This window comes from Pelecanus crispus, chromosome 18 (assembly GCF_030463565.1).
Source record: "Pelecanus crispus isolate bPelCri1 chromosome 18, bPelCri1.pri, whole genome shotgun sequence".
NCBI classification, from domain to species: Eukaryota; Metazoa; Chordata; class Aves; order Pelecaniformes; family Pelecanidae; genus Pelecanus; species Pelecanus crispus.
The window spans coordinates 7,194,892-7,215,038 of NC_134660.1; the positions used below are offsets into that span (position 1 = coordinate 7,194,892).

Genomic DNA, 20,147 nt, shown 5'->3' on the forward strand with positions numbered 1-20,147 from the left:
AAGCCTAACTTGTCACAAGCTGCAAATGCTGAGGTGAGGAAATAGCAAATACACTGTCTTCAACACACAAAAAAATTGCTAATGGCAGGTGGAAAATTTTTATCAACATTATCAGCGTGTCATTTCATGTCTGTCTTAACGTGGTTACCCTGCCTCTCAGCAGATTTTCCTTTCTCCCAAGAGCCTGTGGGGATGCTGCCCTATAAGGGCCTCACTAGAGGTCCTCACCAGAGCCCAGCACTGGTCAGGGTCCACATCCACAGGACATGTTCTGAGGCTGTGAGGGCATTTTTTGGGAGAGACAAAGCAAGGCAGAGTCTCATGGCCACTGGCTCTGGAGAAACCTTCCTTAGGTCCAAGGTACAGGTCCTGAAAGGGGCCTACTCAGCCTGTCCTGCTCTACCTTTCCTCTGGGAATGGTGAAGGGTCACCACAGAATCATAGAATTGTTTAGGTTGGAAAAGACCTTTAAGATCACCCAGTCCAACCATTAACCTAACACTAACAAGTCCACCACTAAACCAGTCAAGGGTAGAGTAATAATTAATTTCATGTTTCCTGGCCGCATTTGTCGCGTCCATTGTTACAGACTCCATGGAGCTGCGGTCGGTGGCGGCAGACTGCCAGTCCAGCTCCCTGCGGCTCTCCCGGCCCCGGCGCGGGTACGCGGCGGTGTATTACAGCGGCGTGGGAGGCACGGGGAGAGGAGCCGGGGCTGCGGCCGGGCACGCCTCACCCCGCGGGGCCCCGCCACCGGTACTGGCATTGCTGCTGGCAGCAGCCTTGGGCATGCCGAGGCCCCACAGCCCTGGGAGGTCCCCCTGGCGCAGCTCCGGAGCTGCCCACCAGGCAGAAACCTTCTCCCGCCCCTCAGCCCCCAATCACCCCCACACTCCCACCAGGATGCAGTCAGAAATCCCCCACAACAGTGGTGGTGGTGGTGTCCAGCGGTGCCCGGGAAGGAGTGGTTGCAGCCACCGGCCCCGCTGGCTCCCAGCAAGGAGCAGCGCCTTTCTGCTCTGCACAGGGAGGCAGGCAGCAGACATGCTCCTGCCTGCAGGTAGACGGACAGCCCTCGGTCCTGCTGCAGAGACTGGTCATTTCTGCCTCGCAGTGGGTAGAGACTTCTTCTGTTGTGGCATTTTTTGACACCACTAACAGCCGTGGAGACCCTGAGCAGTGTTAGAACAAGAACACCCATCTGACATATTACTGTTAGCTTCTTCCTGTAAGAAAGAAAAGTGGTTTCTTGTTTGGTTACTTTGTAAACGAGTTCAAATACACAATCCTCCACTTTCATAATCTCCTCCCAAGGCATTCCTGTTTCTGCTAGGACTTAATCTCAAAAAGTTAGGAGTTCAAGTTCTACATCAGGATGAGAAAGAGAACTAGAGGTTACCAACACCTCCAAGCATTCGTCACAGTGACTAGTTTTGAGATGAAGAGCTTGTTGTACATATCTTTCTCAACCCAAACACAGAACCTTTGGTGTTGATGTAAGGTCCAGGAGGCTGAATGAATGATTAAACCAGACACTTGCTGTAAAGACACTTTTGGGAGCTCAAAGGAAGTTAAGTTCATACCTCAGGAGTAACTCACCAATCTTTGCTAAGCAGAGATAAGGTATTGAAGATCTGAGCTTTGTCAAAGCTGGAAAGAGGCCTTTGGGAAGAGAGTCCTGAGTCCAGCCAGTCCCTGGGGAAATTCTGCCTGTGCCTGGTCCGATCTCCATCTAGACAGTACCTATGGACAAGGTGGACATGGGTGGGCTTGAAGGGGACCTTCTCCACTCCCAGGATGCAGACCTCATGTCCAGCTGGGTACTATATGGCCAGAGAAAATCATCATGGACACCTCGCTTGATGGGGAATGGTTGGGCTCATTGAGATCACCATGACACTTAAGATGCTGGAAGGCTCCCAACAGCCTTCTGTTGCCTGACAGTCTGCCCCAGGCTGTTCCATTGCTTTTAATATCTCTCCTCCATCTCAGGGGAATCACCATTGCTTTGATGGGGGAATCCCTGTGCCTCAGTTTCCTGACAGAAAACAGCTGTTCACACCATTTCTAGGAATGAGCATTTTCCTGTGTGCAGTGTCATGCTGTGTCCATTAGGTGGAGCAAAGAGCTGACCTCAGAGACCAGATGTGTTGGAGGCTGACAAAACCCGCCGTGGTGGCTACAAAGTTTTAGCTGAGATTTCCTTTCTGAGGGAGTAAAAGTGTATATGTTAGCAGTGAAGCCTTTTGGAGTGACAGGCAGAGCTTAGGCTGTATCACATTGAGGTGTGTGAGAAGGAGACAGAACAGGGAGAATCAGGAGGCAAGGAGGATGAGGCAACTGAAGAAACTGAAGAAAAGACATGTCCTGTGCTTGAGAGGGATGGAAAGGTGGATGGTCACTGAGAAGTGCAGACAGAGGTCCTGCATTAACCTACTCAGTTAACATGATCACATCTTCTGTGCTTCCTTGTCTACACTTACAGCTGGAAAGCTGGATGCATGTTGTGTCTGTGGAGAGCTCAGGGGATGATTCTTCCACATGGCCATCTGCAGGATCACCCCCAGGGGGTCCTCCATGAAGAGGTTGAGTGGGCTGTTGGCTGAGGAACAAAAATGATTCACTGCCAGAGCAGGCAGAACCAGTGAGGGAGTGTTTCAGGCAAGATAAGAACAAATATATTCTCTTCCTCACTTCTTCCTTCGCCTTCCCCACTCAGTCATTTCCAGAAGCTCTGGTCTTGGGGCTGGGAGGTGGTTTTCTGACTTTCTCACACATAAACAAGAGTGTTGGTCTCAGCATGCACCTCAGCTCAGTGTGGATCCCACTGTGCAAAAATGCCTGTCACCTCCTGCCAGGGTGCCCCCAGAGGGGAGCTGTGCTGTGCCCCAGCTCCCTGTCTTCCCGTTGCCCAGAGCCTCCAGAGAACAGTCTGTAGTGCCTGGTCCTTGTGTGCTGGGACCAGGACACCTACGGCAGGGTGAGGAACACAAGAAGCCTCTATGAGAATGTTACACCCCACTTCCAATTCCCTGTCATGTTGGACGGCTCCTGGGTCCCCAAGTACACACTCAGGGGCTGTGCCAGCCCTCCACCCAGCCTTCCACCCAGCCTAGCATTTTGGCTAGCAAAGCTTAGCACGGGGAGAGGTTTCCTACCATGTTGGCACTGACCTGCCCTCCATTATTTGGCTGCAGATCCTGTCAGTATGTGAGGTCTGTTGGAGGAGTCTGCAGACTCCTCCTGGAACAAGGCTCTGGCGTCCCAGGCAGGGTGAGGAGATGGAGATGCCCTGGCACTGGTGAATCACCCAGCACCACTGCTTGCGGGTCTCAGAGGTGAAGAATTGAAGCCTTGGTCTCTGGGCACAGGAAAAAGGTGCCCATTGCCTCGATGATGAGTATGGATGCGAATCTTCCCAGAACGGTAGGTAGGAGGAGAGTGAGGGGAGCATTGCCTGGTCCATGGGACCCTGCGTGCCTAAGCCCTTGTTTCAAGCCCAGCGCTGCCTTCAGGAGTCCTTCCTTCCTTCCTCTGTACCTGGGAGATGGTGATTACCTGAGGGTGACAAGTGTTTAAATCACTACCTGGAGCTGAGGGTGGGTGTCAAAGAAATTGTCAAGTATCATTGAAAAGCATACCGAAATATCTAAAACTGGTTTTAGTTGGGGTTGGTGGTTTGTTTTTTTTTTTGGTTGTGTGGGTTTGGTATTTTTTTTGTCTTTGTTTCTCACCATCCTATTCTATTTTTAATTGGTAATAATTTACATTAAACTTCCCCAAGTTGAGTCTGTTTTGCCTGTGAGGGCAACTGGTATTTGATCTCCCTGTCTTTATCTTGACCCATGAGTTTTTTCACCTTATTTTCTCCCCCTGTCTTGTTGAGGAAGGGGATTGAGAAAGAGTGGGTGGGTATCTGGCAGCCAGCCAAGGTCAAACCCACCAAAGGACAGGACAAAGCTACTCCAAACAGGACAATATGATGCCCTTGAGAAACATAAAGAAAAGCAAGAAAAAGGTGGAGGACAGGACCAGGAACACAGTCAGGAAAGAACGTGGACAAGACTCCCATTTGACACCTTTCTGAGAACTGTGAAATTGCAATTATTCTTGGAAAGAATAAAATCACACAAGGGAGAACAGCATGGCTCAGAGTCAAAAAGGACCACATTTTTTTTAAAAAAATCTCATTATCTTCTTCCAGCTGTCAAGAGCTGCACAGGTCTGGAGTAGCTGAACTGGAAAAAAAGCCACTGAAATTTCTTATTTTTATAGCATTCTTAAATTCCATTTATGTTCACCTTTCTTTAAAGAGAATGCATTCTGGGGACGAATTAGCTTAGTACAGGTGATCATGCAGGTGATCATGCCGAGAGTACTGAGGGAGCTGGCAGAGGAGCTTTCCAAGCCACTCTCCATCATCTATCAGCAGTCCTGGTTAACAGGGGAGGTCCCTGATGACTGGAGGCTTGCCAGTGTGATGCCCATCTACAAGAAGGGCCGGAAGGAATGTGGGGAAGTACAGGCCTGTCAGCCTGACCTCCGTGCCCGGAAAGAGTATGGGACGGTTCATATTGAGTACGCTCAACAGGCATGTGCAGATCAACTGGGGGATCGGGCCCAGCCAGCATGGGTTCACGAAAGGCAGGTTGTGCTTGACCAACCTGATCTCCTTTGATGACCTGGTGAGCCGCCTGGTAGATGATGGAAAGACTGTGGATGTCATCTACCTGGACTTCCGTAAAGCTTTTGACACAGCCTCCCATAGCATTCTCCTTAGGAAGCTGGCGGCTTATGGCTTGGATGGGTGTAGTCTTCATTGGATTAAAAACTGGCTGGGTGCCGAGCCCAGAGAGTTGTGGTGAATGGAATTAAATCCAGCTGGTGGCCAGTCATGAGTGGTGTTCTCCAGGGCTCAGTATTGGGGCCAGTCTTGTTTAATATCTTTATTAACGATCTGGATGAGGGGATTGAGTGCACCCCTTCTAACTGAAGGAAGGCCTCACCTAATAAAAATTGCAGCTGGAGATTGCAAATAATCATAGAATCATAGAATCGTTTAGGTTGGAAAAGACCTTGAAGATCATCCAGTCCAACCAGTAACCTACACTACCAAGTCCACACTAAAACAATTAAGGGTAGACTAGACTAAACCATGAACCAAAGTGCCATGTCTACCCATTTTTTGAATGCCTCCAGGGATGGTGACTCCACCACCTCTCTGGGCAGCCTGTTCCAATGTTTGACTACCCTTTCCATGAAGAAATTTTTCCTAATATCCAATCTAAACCTCCCCTGGTGCAGCTTGAGCCCATTTCCACTTGTCCTATCGCTAGCTACTTGGGAGAAGAGACCAACACCCACCTCACTACAACCTCCTTTCAGGTAGTTGTAGAGAGTGATAAGGTCTCCCCTCAGCCTTCTCTTCTCCAGGCTGAAAAATCCCAGTTCCCTCAGCCGCTCCTCAGAAGGCCTGTGCTCCAGACCCTTCACCAGCTTTGTTGTCCTTCTCTGGACACACTCCAGCACCTCAATGTCTTTCTTGTATTGAGAGGCCCAAAACTGGACACAGTATTCCAGGTATGGCCTCACCACTGCTCAGTACACGTGGACAATCACTTCCCTAGTCCTGCTGGCCACACTATTCCTGACACAAGCCAGGATGCTGCTGGCCTTCTTGGCCACCTGGGCACACTGCTGGCTCATGTTCAGCCAGCTGTCTACCAGCACCCCCAGGTCCTTTTCTGCCGGGCAGCTTTCCAGCCACTCTTCCCCAAGCCTGTAGCGTTGCATGGGGTTGTTGTGACCCAAGTGCAGGACCCAGCACTTGGCCTTGTTAAAACTCATACAGTTGGCCTGGGCCCATTGATCCAGCCTGTCCAGGTCCCTCTGCAGTGCCATCCTACCCTCCAGCAGATCGACACTCCCACCCAGTTTGGTGTCATCTGCAAACTTCCTGAGGGTGCACTCAATCCCCTCATCCAGATCGTTGATAAAGATATTAAACAAGACTGGCCCCAAAACGGAGCCCTGGGGAACACCGCTCATGACTGGCCACCAACTGGATTTAACTCCATTCACCACAACTCTCTGGGCTCGGCCACCCAAACATTTTTTCACCCAGCGAAGACTACTCCTGTCCAAGCCATGAGCTGCCAGCTTCCCAAGGAGAATATTGTGGGAGACGGTGTCAAAAGCTTTGCTAAATCCCAGGTAAATGACATCCACAGCCTTTCCTTCATCTACCAGGTGGCTCACCAGGTCATCAAAGGAGATCAGGTTGGTCAAGCAGGACCTGCCTTTCATGAACTCATGCTGGCTGGGCCTGATCCCCTGGTTGACCTGCACTTGCCTGTTGAGTTCACTCAAGATGAACCTCTCCATAATCTTTCCCGGCACCGAGGTCAGGCTGACAGGCCTGTGGTTTCCCGGGTCCTCCTTCCAGCCCTTCTTGTAGATGGGTGTCACATTGGCAAGCCTCCAGTCATCAGGGACCTCCCCTGTTAACCAGGACTGCTGAGAGATGATGGAGAGTGGCTTGGAAAGCTCCTCTGCCAGATCCCTCAATACTCCTGGTTGGATCCCATCTGGCCCCATAGACTTGTGAACATCCAGGTGGTGTAGCAGGTCATTAACTGCTTCCTCCTGGACTATGAGGGCTCCATTCTGCTCCTCGTCCCTGTCTTCCAGCTCAGGTGGGATAACTGGTCTGGCTGTTAAACACAGAGGCAAAGAAGGCATTAAGTACCTCAGCCTTTTCCTTATCCTTAGTGACAATTTCCCCCGCACATCAAGCAAAGGATGGAGATTCTCCTTGGCTCTCCTTTTATTGTTGATGCACTTATAAAAACATATTTGTTATCTTCTACAACAGTGGCCAGACTGAGTTCTAGCTGGGCTTTTGCTTTTCTAATTTCCTCCCTGCATGACCTAACAAGATCCCTGTACTCTTCCTGAGTTGCCCGCCCCTTCTCCCAAAGGTGGTAAACTCTCCTTATTTCCTTGAGTCCCAGCAAAAGCTCCCTGTTCAGCCAGGCTGGTCATCTTCCCCGCCGGTTGGTCTTATGGCACATGGGGACAGCCCACTCCTGCACCTTTAAGACTTCCTTCCTGAAGAAGGTCCAGCCTTCCTGGACCCCTTTGCCTTTCAGGACTGCCTCCCAAGGGACTTTCCCAACCAGGGCCCTGAACAGGCCAAAGTCTGCCCTCCGGAAGTCCATGGTAACAGTTTTGCTGCCCCTCCTCTTTACATCACCAACAGACGACAACTCTATCATATCATGGTCGCTAAGCCCAAGACGGCCTCCAACGATAACAACTCCTATGAGTCCTCCTCTGTTTGTAAGCAGCAGGTCACGTGAGGCACCTCCGCTGATAGGCTCACTTACCAGCTGCACCAGGAAGTTATCCTCCACAAACTCTAGGAAGTTCCTAGACTGTTCCCTCTCTGCTGTGTTGTATTTCCAGCACATGTCTGGCAAGTTGGAAGTCCCCCACGAGAACAAGGGCTAGCGATTGCGAGACTTCTGCCAGCTGCTTGTAGAATGCTTCATCTATCTCTGCATCCTGGTTCGGTGGTCTATAGCAGACTCCCAGCAGGACAGCTGCCTTGTTGCCCTTCCCCCACATCCTGACCCATAAGCACTCGAAATTATCATCACCACAATTGAGCTATATACAGTCAAAACACTCCACAAAATACAGAGCGACCACACCACCTCTCCTTCCATGCCTACACCTTTTCAAGTATAATTGAAAAGCATTGCTAAATGTTGACAGTACGCGTGAAGCCAGAAGTCATTTGCCCAAATTCAGGGACGACGGACACGTGAAAGGAGAACATGAGAAGGCAGGGGGTGACTGGACTGCAGAGAGCCCAAGTTGCCGTGGGAATGCTCTGTGCACTGCTGGCATCTGCCCAGTCACCATCCGCCTGTGAGTGGGGTGGTGTCCAGCAAGTAGGTCTTTGGGCACTGGGTGCTCTCCTGGAGCTGCAGTGGCCTATGCGGGTGCTGGATTCACAGGCGGTGGGGACTCCACTGTGCAGCCGGAGCGTGGCCGGTACCAATCCTAACTTGTGAATTACCTCAGCCCTCCATCTCTGGAGAGCAGCTGGGCCCTGCCAGGTGCTGGAGGACTGTGTGAGGTACCCATCTCATCTGGCCGTGCCCGTGGGCGCTGGCCATGGATGCTAGGTTAGGTAATGGAGGGGAGGGGAAGGCGGAGATGAGGCTGTGGGCTGCGGGCTGCATTATTGTTTCCCCATTCCCACTCCTGCCACCCTTTGGAGCCGTCCCCTCAGTGATGGCCACTAGCTGTGGAGTAGCCAGGGATGTCTTTGTTAGCTCCAAGGGAAAGGGCACAAACCAAAATGCGCTGCAGTGAGTCCCACCCTCGTCTTCCTCCACCTTTTCCCTGAGCACACTGGAAGAGTTGCCACAGAAGGAAGGAGGACTCGGAGGCCCAGGCTCGGATGCAGCACAACTTTAATGAGTGTAAAGAAGAAAAGGAGGTGCTTCACAGGGAGCAGCACCACAGGGGCAGCCACTAAGATGCGGTGGAGCTCCTGCAGGGCGTCCGTCTGCCTGCCCTGCAGAGGCAGGGAGGCCAACGTAGACGTCCCCGCTCGGCTGGCTCCGGGAGGTGGCGACAGGGAAGGTAAGGAAGAGAGAGAAGAGAGAAGAAGAATGAAGCTATGGCCCGAAGCTCTAAATATAATGCCCCGACGCTCTATCTCCTGCCGAGCACCATGTTCTGAGGTCTTGCAGGTTCTTGCCCAAGGACGTTGCCAGCGGCTTTAGCAGGGTTGACATCTGCTGCCACGATAGCAGCTGGTGATGCAGGAGAGGTCACAGCAGCCAGAGTTGATGGGCACTCCGTCACAGCTGAGGATGCTGCCAACGGCAGCAGAGGTGGAGGAGCCCACAACGGTGTTCTGCGGGAAGGAGCTGAGGATGGGTCCGGGCAGGGTCACCACCACGGGGGAGGGCTGGATGACGATGGTGGAGTTCTGGCACTGGCGGACACAGGGCTCATTGCAGCTGTTGGCCAGCGGGGTCGGGCCGCAGGGCTGGCAGGGCAGGCATGGCTGGCACTGGTTGTAGCAGGACATGTCTCTGGGCCAGAGGTGCACCTGGGAGAGAGGGCAGGGGGAAGCAAAGCCCAGGGACACATGAGGAGTAGCGCTGCACCCATCCACAGTGGAGCCAAGGCACCTCCTGGCTCAGCATACGCTACCCATCCCAAAGCCCAGGAGCCACCTCAACTAAGTCCCAGCCTCTCTCTGCGGAAGACCTTCTCCCCCCTTCCCTCTCCCATGGGAAGCAGCTGCCAGCCCTGGGCTAGGACAGCCCTTACCAGCGGAGACACACACCAAGGCAAGACCTGATCTTGAAGGAGGAGGAGAAGAGGCTTCGCACTCACCTGATTCCCAAGAAGAAGGAGGCGAGAGAAGTGGGTGAGAGAGCAGAGAGGTGGGCTGCCTTTTATAGTAGTCCTGCACTGCCTCAGGGCCAGAGGCACCCTTTGTGGAAGTAATAATTTTCTGACAAGCTCATGTCAAATGCAAACCATCCCGGCTAATGGTATGGGCTGTGTCCCGGTTTCCTGCACCGCCGCCTTGTCATTTCCTGGCTGATGCCACGTGCTCTCCCATAGGAAGGCTTCTGTAAGTGCCAGGATGAGAGGCCCGAGGATCTGCGGGGCAGACACACGTCAGAGCAGGCAGAAGACTCAGCTCAGGTGCTGGTGGCATCCTGTGCAGGCAGGTGATGTGCACCTGGGTCATTGCTGTGGGCTTGTTTGTGGCAAAGTTGTCAGGAAAGGGGCACCGCTCTCGTGCCTCTCGTCCAGATGCCCAAGGACGGCCATGTGAGAGGTCTTGTCAAAGTGGTCCCCAGCATCTCCTCGGCAGAGTCCACAGCTGCTGATGTTTTCCTGGCCTTACGTGAGCGTAGAGATTACTGCATGGTTCCGTGCAGGCATGCGTCAGCACGCGTGTGTCACTCTGTGCTTGTGTGACCATCACAGCAGGGGGACCCTCCCCTGGTTTGTCCGTGGACACCGCAGAGCAGCAGGTTGCTCTTGCCAGAAGGAGCCCACCTATAGCTGAATGGTGTTGCCTTTGGCCTGGCAGAGAGGTGCTCAGAGAACTGCAATGCAGGCTCTGCCTTCTGTGCCCTCCATTTCTTGGTCTGTGTACAGGCAGGAAGGGCAAGAAAGCCTGCCCGCCGATGCAGGCCGTTGTCCCCGAATCGATCCCCTTATGACGCAGTGCTGCCGGTGACTGGGCTGGGACACAGGCTCCCAGTGGTACCTGCCCAATTGGTACGTGCCAATGCCAGATGCACTTCTGCAGCTCATCAGCCTGGTGCTGAGTGAGGCAGGGGACGAGACCTCGCAACAACTGGGTATCGGACTAAAGGGACCAGGGTCCAGGTGCCCCAGGCAACAAGGGGCTGACAGCGTTTCAGTGCCTGGCCCTGTTGTGGAGGGATGTCACTACAAGCCTTGGAATGGCTGGGCCCGGGCGTGAGGGCAGGCACAACTGCAAACACACACGCACGCACCAACACGTACGTACCCAACACGCACAGGTGTGCACAAAGATACACACAGACGCACAGACGCAAGCAAACGTGCACAAGGACACAGGCACGTGCAGTTGCATACAAGAACTCTCACCCGTGCACAAAAATACGCATGTGCACAGCAACATGATCTCACCAGAGGCACACCGGTGTGCGTACGCACGAGCATGCAAGCACATAGATGTGCATGCAAATAACGGCACAGACTGTTACACAATCACACTCACAAGCACATTATTGCAGCTGAGCACACGCGGGCAGAGGCGATAGGAAGGGATGTGACCGAGCAGCTGCTGGGGACCCCCCTGCCAGAGCAGGGACGGGGCGCTCTGAGCAAGGCAGGTGCACAGGTAGCACTGCTAGAGGAGTCTCAGGGACTGCCCAGAGAGAGGAGGAGGCCAAGGAGGTCGACAGCTTCCTCCTGAGGCCAGCTTAAGGTGAAAGAGAGTTGAAAACCTGAAGTGCAACGCGCCTGCCTAGGAAGACAACAGCCACTGACTGTTGGAGTGAGTGAGCTGGGAGGGAAGGAGAGAGGAGGATAGGGCACATACTCACAAGGAGCCCTTGGGGGACGAGCCAAAGATTGCAGGGCTAGGAGCACCTGGGGCCCTTCCTGTCAGCAGGCTCGTAAAAAAAAGCCTACCAGAGTGCCCAGGCTGGCATCAGCTACCTCCACTGGAGCCGTCTGGCATCTAGTCTGTGTCTTCTGCCCGCACCGAGGCATACTTGCCCCAGAAAGCACGGGACCTCTCGTCCCAGCACTCAAAACAAGCGTCCATGAGGGAATGGCCGTGGCACAAACCAGGAAATGCAAAGGCAGTGTAAAGGGAAACAGCAACACATGCCATGTCATTACCTGGGATGTTTCCGTTCATTAGGAGCGTGCAGGAAAATTGCTGCTTATGCAGCAGCAGCAGCTGCCTTTGGCCCCTGAGGCAGTGTGAGACCAGTATAAAAGCCAGCCCAGCTGGTTGCTCCCTCAACCACTTCTGTCACCTCCTTCTCCTTACGAACCAGGTGAGTTGGAACGCCCTTTCCTCCTCCACCTCCTCCTGTAGGAGCGGGTCTTGCCTTCAGGGACATCTCAGTGGATACCTGCTCCTTGGTCTTCTGTTAGCGCTCTGCGACCGTGGCCGTGGGAGAGAGCAGAGGCGAGACGGTCTGTCATGGAGATAGGCTGAGGCTGGGCTGAGGTAGCTTTTTGGCTGCAGGCTAGGCAGGAGCATCCCTGGGCCTGGCTGCTCTTTGAAGCACCCCGCTGGGCTCAGGCAAAGCAGCCCTTGTTCCCCCCTGCACACTCGCAACACCCCCACACGGCAGGTGTCTCAGTTTCATTTTGGTGGGCTTTCCGGCTGTTCCTCAGGTGTCCCTGTGCTCTGCTTCCTCCCTGCCCTCTCTCCCAGGTGCACCGCCAGCCACAAGACATGTCCTGCTCCGACAAGTGCCAGCCATGCCAGCCCTGCCTGCCCTGCCAGCCCTGCGGCCCGACCCCGCTGGCCAACAGCTGCAATGAGCCCTGTGTCCGCCAGTGCCAGAACTCCACCGTCGTCATTGAGCCCTCCCCCGTGGTGGTGATTCTTCCTGGCCCCATCCTCAGCTCCTTCCCACAGAACACCGTTGTGGGATCCTCCACCTCCGCTGCGGTTGGCAGCATCCTCAGCTGTGACGGAGTGCCCATCAACTCTGGCTGCTGTGACCTCTCCTGCATCACCAGCTGCTATCGTGGCAGCAGATGTCAACCCTGCTAAAGCCGCTGGCAACGTCCTTGGGCAAGAACCTGCAAGACCTCAGAACATGGTGCTCGGCAGGAGATAGAGCGTCGGGGCATTATATTTAGAGCTTCGGGCCATAGCTTCATTCTTCTTCTCTCTTCTCTCTCTTCCTTACCTTCCCTGTCGCCACCTCCCGGAGCCAGCCGAGCGGGGACGTCTACGTTGGCCTCCCTGCCTCTGCAGGGCAGGCAGACGGACGCCCTGCAGGAGCTCCACCGCATCTTAGTGGCTGCCCCTGTGGTGCTGCTCCCTGTGAAGCACCTCCTTTTCTTCTTTACACTCATTAAAGTTGTGCTGCATCCGAGCCTGGGCCTCCGAGTCCTCCTTCCTTCTGTGGCAACTCTTCCAGTGTGCTCAGGGAAAAGGTGGAGGAAGACGAGGGTGGGACTCACTGCAGCGCATTTTGGTTTGTGCCCTTTCCCTTGGAGCTAACAAAGACATCCCTGGCTACTCCACAGCTAGTGGCCATCACTGAGGGGACGGCTCCAAAGGGTGGCAGGAGTGGGAATGGGGAAACAATAATGCAGCCCGCAGCCCACAGCCTCATCTCCGCCTTCCCCTCCCCTCCATTACCTAACCTAGGATCCATGGCCAGCGCCCACAGGCATGGCCAGATGAGATGGGTACCTCACACAGTCCTCCAGCACCTGGCAGGGCCCAGCTGCTCTCCAGAGATGGAGGGCTGAGGTAATTCACAAGTTAGGATTGGTACCGGCCACGCTCCGGCTGCACAGTGGAGTCCCCACCGCCTGTGAATCCAGCACCCGCATAGGCCACTGCAGCTCCAGGAGAGCACCCAGTGCCCAAAGACCCACTTGCTGGACACCACCCCACTCACAGGCGGATGGTGACTGGGCAGATGCCAGCAGTGCACAGAGCATTCCCACGGCAACTTGGGCTCTCTGCAGTCCAGTCACCCCCTGCCTTCTCATGTTCTCCTTTCACGTGTCCGTCGTCCCTGAATTTGGGCAAATGACTTCTGGCTTCACGCGTACTGTCAACATTTAGCAATGCTTTTCAATTATACTTGAAAATTTCTTTTTAGACCTTGGCCTTCAGCCCCGGCTTATGCTCTAAATCCTGGCATCCCTCGGGCATCTGTGGTCTTCTGGGGGCAGCAAAGGAAGTCCTGAAGGCACTGCTCTGCTCCAAATGATGGCTCAGGCACACAGTGCCCCGTGGACCATGTGAGGTTCCCCTCATGCTCGTCCTGCCCACAGTTCAGGGCAGAGGCACCGTGTTTGTGCATCTCACCGGGCGCTGGGCACCTTTGGCGCTACAGGACAGGCACCAACCCAAGCATGGCACAAATGCTATGGCTAACTCATGGCAATGTGTCCACCTAACCACAGTGCTGGTTGGTGTCCGACTCAAGCCACGTTTGGAAGAAACTAACACCTGCAGTCGGCATGCAAATATGCCTAGAAGCCAATCGTCTTACCCCATCAATAGTGAGCAGCCCAAGAGCCCTTTGAGCTCTCCTGCGCGGCAGCGGGCGGCACGCCAGGATCTTCCCTTGAGTAGGGACGCCTCTCAAGGTCACTCCTCGAGGCTGAGAGATTCCTTGCCCAAAGAGATTCTCCGTAAGTGACTAATAGCATGCTAAACTTTGAAAGCTTAGCTAAGTGATATAAAGGATTGATTGCACATATATAATCCTTTCGACATAAACCGTTGACCAAGTCTGGGACTAGGATTGGATCCAGCCGCACCTAGGCTCCTCTCTGTGGAAGGGGTTTAGGAAGCAAGGGGGTCCTTTCTGAACCTCACGACTCAACGGGAGGGTCTCCCTGACAGTTTTGTCTGACCCTGTCCTCTATGCAGTAAATAATCAAGTGCACCTTGCCATCGAGTCTTGTTAAACCACTGTCGCATTTACCATTGAACTTTGTTAACTCACTGTTTTATACCAATAAAGTATATTTTTGCTTCTCTTTCACTCCACCCGTGACACCAGCCCGAGCTCTGCTCCTCACTGGCAGACCAGGGTCTTCCTAGCACTGCAGTCCCTGGCTGTTGGGGATCTGGTGGCAGCCTGTGCAGGCAGGTGATGTGCACCTGGGTCATTGCTGTGGGCTTGTTTGTGGCAAAGTTGTCAGGAAAGGGGCACCGCTCTCGTGCCTCTCGTCCAGATGCCCAAGGACGGCCATGTGAGAGGTCTTGTCAAAGTGGTCCCCAGCATCTCCTCGGCAGAGTCCACAGCTGCTGATGTTTTCCTGGCCTTACGTGAGCGTAGAGATTACTGCATGGTTCCGTGCAGGCATGCGTCAGCACGCGTGTGTCACTCTGTGCTTGTGTGACCCTCGTTAGGAGGGCATGTGCAGGTCACAGCAGGAATGGTAGCTGGAAAGGAATCTCGAACGGAAAAGATGTGGATTCAGCGTGGCAGAGAGGTAGGTGCTCAGAGAACTGAAACGCAGTCTCTGCCTCCTGCGTCCTCCATTTCTTGCTTTTCTGTACAGGGAGAAAAACACCAATGAATCCTGCCCGCCGCGTGCAGGCCGTCGTCCCTGAATGTGTCCCCTTATGATGCAGTGTTGCCGGTGACTGGGGTGGGACACAGGCTCCTCATGTCCACGCCAATGCCACCACTCAGCCTGCTGCTGAGTGGGGCAGGGGCTGAGACCTCACACCCAATGGGTATTGAACTGAAGGGACCAGGGTCCAGATGTTGCTCGGCTGTGAGATGTAGGACTGACTCTGTGGGCGGCACAGGGAAGAGCCAAAGAGCTGAGGACTCCTTTGGTGTTCAAGCAGCAGGACTTCCATGTCCTCCATACAAAACTGAGTCGGAGTGCCCAGCAACTATGCCTAGGAAGGCAGGGATATGTGATTTGGTCGGGGCCAAATCGCACAAACTCTGCTGCTGTTTCATGAGGGAGGTCAGGCACAGTCCCTCTTTGCGACAGAGGCTGCAGCTGTTTTGTAAGGGACCTAAGTGTATCATCCTCCATCCTAGCCTGCCTTGTCTGCGACCCAGCTTAAAGGTAGCGTAACTGAGGGCTGTGCCCTTCCCTTTGTTGCCCTTGCTGAGGTCATTGCCAGATGGTGCTGCCGGGAGGCTTCAGCCAGAGCCAACTCCCCTTCCCGTGGGAGCAGCTTTCAAGCTTAAGTGCTAGTGCTTGGCCCCGACCTGAGTTACATCTCTAGCGGTGACACATCTGTGCCTGGATCTGGCCATGGACACCACTGATCTCAGTCTGGACCCTTACGTGCGCGTGACTTCCCAGCTTGACTTGAGACGTGCCTCGTCTCTATGAACGCACCTGGTGATCGCTGGACTTTGTTGAACCCGGACTATTGCCATGAGCCCTCAGTCTGACCTTCACTCACCGACTCACTGACTTGCCTTTCCAGCTTGACCCCAGACATATGTAAGGCAAGAGCCTGAGCCAGAACACGAGCACGATGACCTAAAACTCTGTGCGCACTCGCAGACCTATGATCTTATTGGGGTTTTGGAGAAAAGCTCGGGTAGCTCTCACGCCTGGACTGTGCAGGGTCTGTGCAAAACAGAAGGCAAAATTGCAAGCCTGCACTCCATCAGAGCGGGTATCGGTCCCCTCAGGGACCTGCCAGCCAGAATCCTTTGGGAAAGTGCCCCGCGGGGGTCAGAGACACCCAGGGAGAACGTGAGAAACAGCAGTTAAGACCTGATGATGACAAAAATAAGGAAACCACCATAACTAGCTCCATCCACTCCACTTGATAAAGGCATCAGAAAGATCTGCCAAGGACATTAGATGGCTGTAGTTTTGGAGCATTTCTTCCACATCTTAAAGCGTGACCAACAGCAGCATTTTTCTGAAGGTTATGCAAAGTTACGTCCACCCCTTACTGAAGCCTGGACTGTTTCTTTTCTGTTGAAATGTCTATTCATCTAATTATGCCTCAAACCCCGTTGGACCCACTCTATTGGGCTTACGTGGCAAGGCTTTGGTAGCGGGGGGAGAAGGTTGCAGAGGTGGCCTCTGTGGGAAGAGTCCAGGGGCTGCCCCCAAGTCTGACAGGGTCACTTCAAAACTGGCTCCAAAACGGGCTCATGGCTGCAGAGCAAAGTGACCTTTGCCGTGAATTAGCCATAGCATTTGTGCCATGCTTGGGTTGGTGCCTGTCCTGTAGCGCCAAAGGTGCCCAGCGCCCGGTGAGATGCACAAACACGGTGCCTCTGCCCTGAACTGTGGGCAGGACGAGCATGAGGGGAACCTCACATGGTCCACGGGGCACTGTGTGCCTGAGCCATCATTTGGAGCAGAGCAGTGCCTTCAGGACTTCCTTTGCTGCCCCCAGAAGACCACAGATGCCCGAGGGATGCCAGGATTTAGAGCATAAGCCGGGGCTGAAGGCCAAGGTCTAAAAAGAAATTTTCAAGTATAATTGAAAAGCATTGCTAAATGTTGACAGTACGCGTGAAGCCAGAAGTCATTTGCCCAAATTCAGGGACGACGGACACGTGAAAGGAGAACATGAGAAGGCAGGGGGTGACTGGACTGCAGAGAGCCCAAGTTGCCGTGGGAATGCTCTGTGCACTGCTGGCATCTGCCCAGTCACCATCCGCCTGTGAGTGGGGTGGTGTCCAGCAAGTGGGTCTTTGGGCACTGGGTGCTCTCCTGGAGCTGCAGTGGCCTATGCGGGTGCTGGATTCACAGGCGGTGGGGACTCCACTGTGCAGCCGGAGCGTGGCCGGTACCAATCCTAACTTGTGAATTACCTCAGCCCTCCATCTCTGGAGAGCAGCTGGGCCCTGCCAGGTGCTGGAGGACTGTGTGAGGTACCCATCTCATCTGGCCGTGCCCGTGGGCGCTGGCCATGGATGCTAGGTTAGGTAATGGAGGGGAGGGGAAGGCGGAGATGAGGCTGTGGGCTGCGGGCTGCATTATTGTTTCCCCATTCCCACTCCTGCCACCCTTTGGAGCCGTCCCCTCAGTGATGGCCACTAGCTGTGGAGTAGCCAGGGATGTCTTTGTTAGCTCCAAGGGAAAGGGCACAAACCAAAATGCGCTGCAGTGAGTCCCACCCTCGTCTTCCTCCACCTTTTCCCTGAGCACACTGGAAGAGTTGCCACAGAAGGAAGGAGGACTCGGAGGCCCAGGCTCGGATGCAGCACAACTTTAATGAGTGTAAAGAAGAAAAGGAGGTGCTTCACAGGGAGCAGCACCACAGGGGCAGCCACTAAGATGCGGTGGAGCTCCTGCAGGGCGTCCGTCTGCCTGCCCTGCAGAGGCAGGGAGGCCAACGTAGACGTCCCCGCTCGGCTGGCTCCGGGAGGTGGCGACAGGGAAGGTAAGGAAGAGAGAGAAGAGAGAAGAAGAATGAAGCTATGGCCCGAAGCTCTAAATATAATGCCCCGACGCTCTATCTCCTGCCGAGCACCATGTTCTGAGGTCTTGCAGGTTCTTGCCCAAGGACGTTGCCAGCGGCTTTAGCAGGGTTGACATCTGCTGCCACGATAGCAGCTGGTGATGCAGGAGAGGTCACAGCAGCTGGAGTTGATGGGCACTCCGTCACAGCTGAGGATGCTGCCAACGGCAGCGGAGGTGGAGGAGCCCACAACGGTGTTCTGCGGGAAGGAGCTGAGGATGGGTCCGGGCAGGGTCACCACCACGGGGGAGGGCTGGATGACGATGGTGGAGTTCTGGCACTGGCGGACACAGGGCTCATTGCAGCTGTTGGCCAGCGGGGTCGGGCCACAGGGCTGGCAGGGCAGGCATGGCTGGCACTGGTTGTAGCAGGACATGTCTCTGGGCCAGAGGTGCACCTGGGAGAGAGGGCAGGGGGAAGCAAAGCCCAGGGACACGTGAGGAGTAGCGCTGCACCCATCCACAGTGGAGCCAAGGCACCTCCTGGCTCAGCATACGCTACCCATCCCAAAGCCCAGGTGCCACCTCAACTAAGTCCCAGCCTCTCTCTGCGGAAGACCTTCTCCCCCCTTCCCTCTCCCATGGGAAGCAGCTGCCAGCCCTGGGCTAGGACAGCCCTTACCAGCGGAGACACACACCAAGGCAAGACCTGATCTTGAAGGAGGAGGAGAAGAGGCTTCGCACTCACCTGATTCCCAAGAAGAAGGAGGCGAGAGAAGTGGGTGAGAGAGCAGAGAGGTGGGCTGCCTTTTATAGTAGTCCTGCACTGCCTCAGGGCCAGAGGCACCCTTTGTGGAAGTAATAATTTTCTGACAAGCTCATGTCAAATGCAAACCATCCCGGCTAATGGTATGGGCTGTGTCCCGGTTTCCTGCACCGCCGCCTTGTCATTTCCTGGCTGATGCCACGTGCTCTCCCATAGGAAGGCTTCTGTAAGTGCCAGGATGAGAGGCCCGAGGATCTGCGGGGCAGACACACGTCAGAGCAGGCAGAAGACTCAGCTCAGGTGCTGGTGGCATCCTGTGCAGGCAGGTGATGTGCACCTGAGTCATTGCTGTGGGCTTGTTTGTGGCAAAGTTGTCAGGAAAGGGGCACCGCTCTCGTGCCTCTCGTCCAGATGCCCAAGGACGGCCATGTGAGAGGTCTTGTCAAAGTGGTCCCCAGCATCTCCTCGGCAGAGTCCACAGCTGCTGATGTTTTCCTGGCCTTACGTGAGCGTAGAGATTACTGCATGGTTCCGTGCAGGCATGCGTCAGCACGCGTGTGTCACTCTGTGCTTGTGTGACCATCACAGCAGGGGGACCCTCCCCTGGTTTGTCCGTGGACACCGCAGAGCAGCAGGTTGCTCTTGCCAGAAGGAGCCCACCTATAGCTGAATGGTGTTGCCTTTGGCCTGGCAGAGAGGTGCTCAGAGAACTGCAATGCAGGCTCTGCCTTCTGTGCCCTCCATTTCTTGGTCTGTGTACAGGCAGGAAGGGCAAGAAAGCCTGCCCGCCGATGCAGGCCGTTGTCCCCGAATCGATCCCCTTATGACGCAGTGCTGCCGGTGACTGGGCTGGGACACAGGCTCCCAGTGGTACCTGCCCAATTGGTACGTGCCAATGCCAGATGCACTTCTGCAGCTCATCAGCCTGGTGCTGAGTGAGGCAGGGGACGAGACCTCGCAACAACTGGGTATCGGACTAAAGGGACCAGGGTCCAGGTGCCCCAGGCAACAAGGGGCTGACAGCGTTTCAGTGCCTGGCCCTGTTGTGGAGGGATGTCACTACAAGCCTTGGAATGGCTGGGCCCGGGCGTGAGGGCAGGCACAACTGCAAACACACACGCACGCACCAACACGTACGTACCCAACACGCACAGGTGTGCACAAAGATACACACAGACGCACAGACGCAAGCAAACGTGCACAAGGACACAGGCACGTGCAGTTGCATACAAGAACTCTCACCCGTGCACAAAAATACGCATGTGCACAGCAACATGATCTCACCAGAGGCACACCGGTGTGCGTACGCACGAGCATGCAAGCACATAGATGTGCATGCAAATAACGGCACAGACTGTTACACAATCACACTCACAAGCACATTATTGCAGCTGAGCACACGCGGGCAGAGGCGATAGGAAGGGATGTGACCGAGCAGCTGCTGGGGACCCCCCTGCCAGAGCAGGGACGGGGCGCTCTGAGCAAGGCAGGTGCACAGGTAGCACTGCTAGAGGAGTCTCAGGGACTGCCCAGAGAGAGGAGGAGGCCAAGGAGGTCGACAGCTTCCTCCTGAGGCCAGCTTAAGGTGAAAGAGAGTTGAAAACCTGAAGTGCAACGCGCCTGCCTAGGAAGACAACAGCCACTGACTGTTGGAGTGAGTGAGCTGGGAGGGAAGGAGAGAGGAGGATAGGGCACATACTCACAAGGAGCCCTTGGGGGA

At 54.7% G+C, this 20,147-nt stretch overlaps 1 protein-coding gene and 2 pseudogenes across 1 annotated transcript; 1 reads left to right on the forward strand and 2 right to left on the reverse strand.

Moving 5' to 3' along the window:
• Positions 1-8,797: 8,797 nt before the first annotated feature.
• Positions 8,798-9,557, reverse strand: LOC142595138 (feather keratin Cos1-2-like; annotated as a pseudogene).
• Positions 9,558-11,567: 2,010 nt separating this feature from the next.
• On the forward strand, positions 11,568-12,337 carry LOC142595139 (feather keratin Cos1-1/Cos1-3/Cos2-1-like). Its single transcript, XM_075722615.1, has 2 exons — positions 11,568-11,606; positions 11,993-12,337. Exon 2 carries the CDS (start codon positions 12,014-12,016, stop codon positions 12,335-12,337), a length of 324 nt encoding a protein of 107 aa, XP_075578730.1. The 5' UTR covers positions 11,568-11,606; positions 11,993-12,013.
• Positions 12,338-17,783: 5,446 nt separating this feature from the next.
• Positions 17,784-18,543, reverse strand: LOC142595160 (feather keratin Cos1-2-like; annotated as a pseudogene).
• Positions 18,544-20,147: the final 1,604 nt, after the last annotated feature.

Bases quoted from the DNA above. Each gene is read 5' to 3' on its own strand.
- LOC142595139 (XM_075722615.1), top strand. From the start codon at position 12,014: ATGTCCTGCTCCGACAAGTGCCAGCCATGCCAGCCCTGCCTGCCCTGC.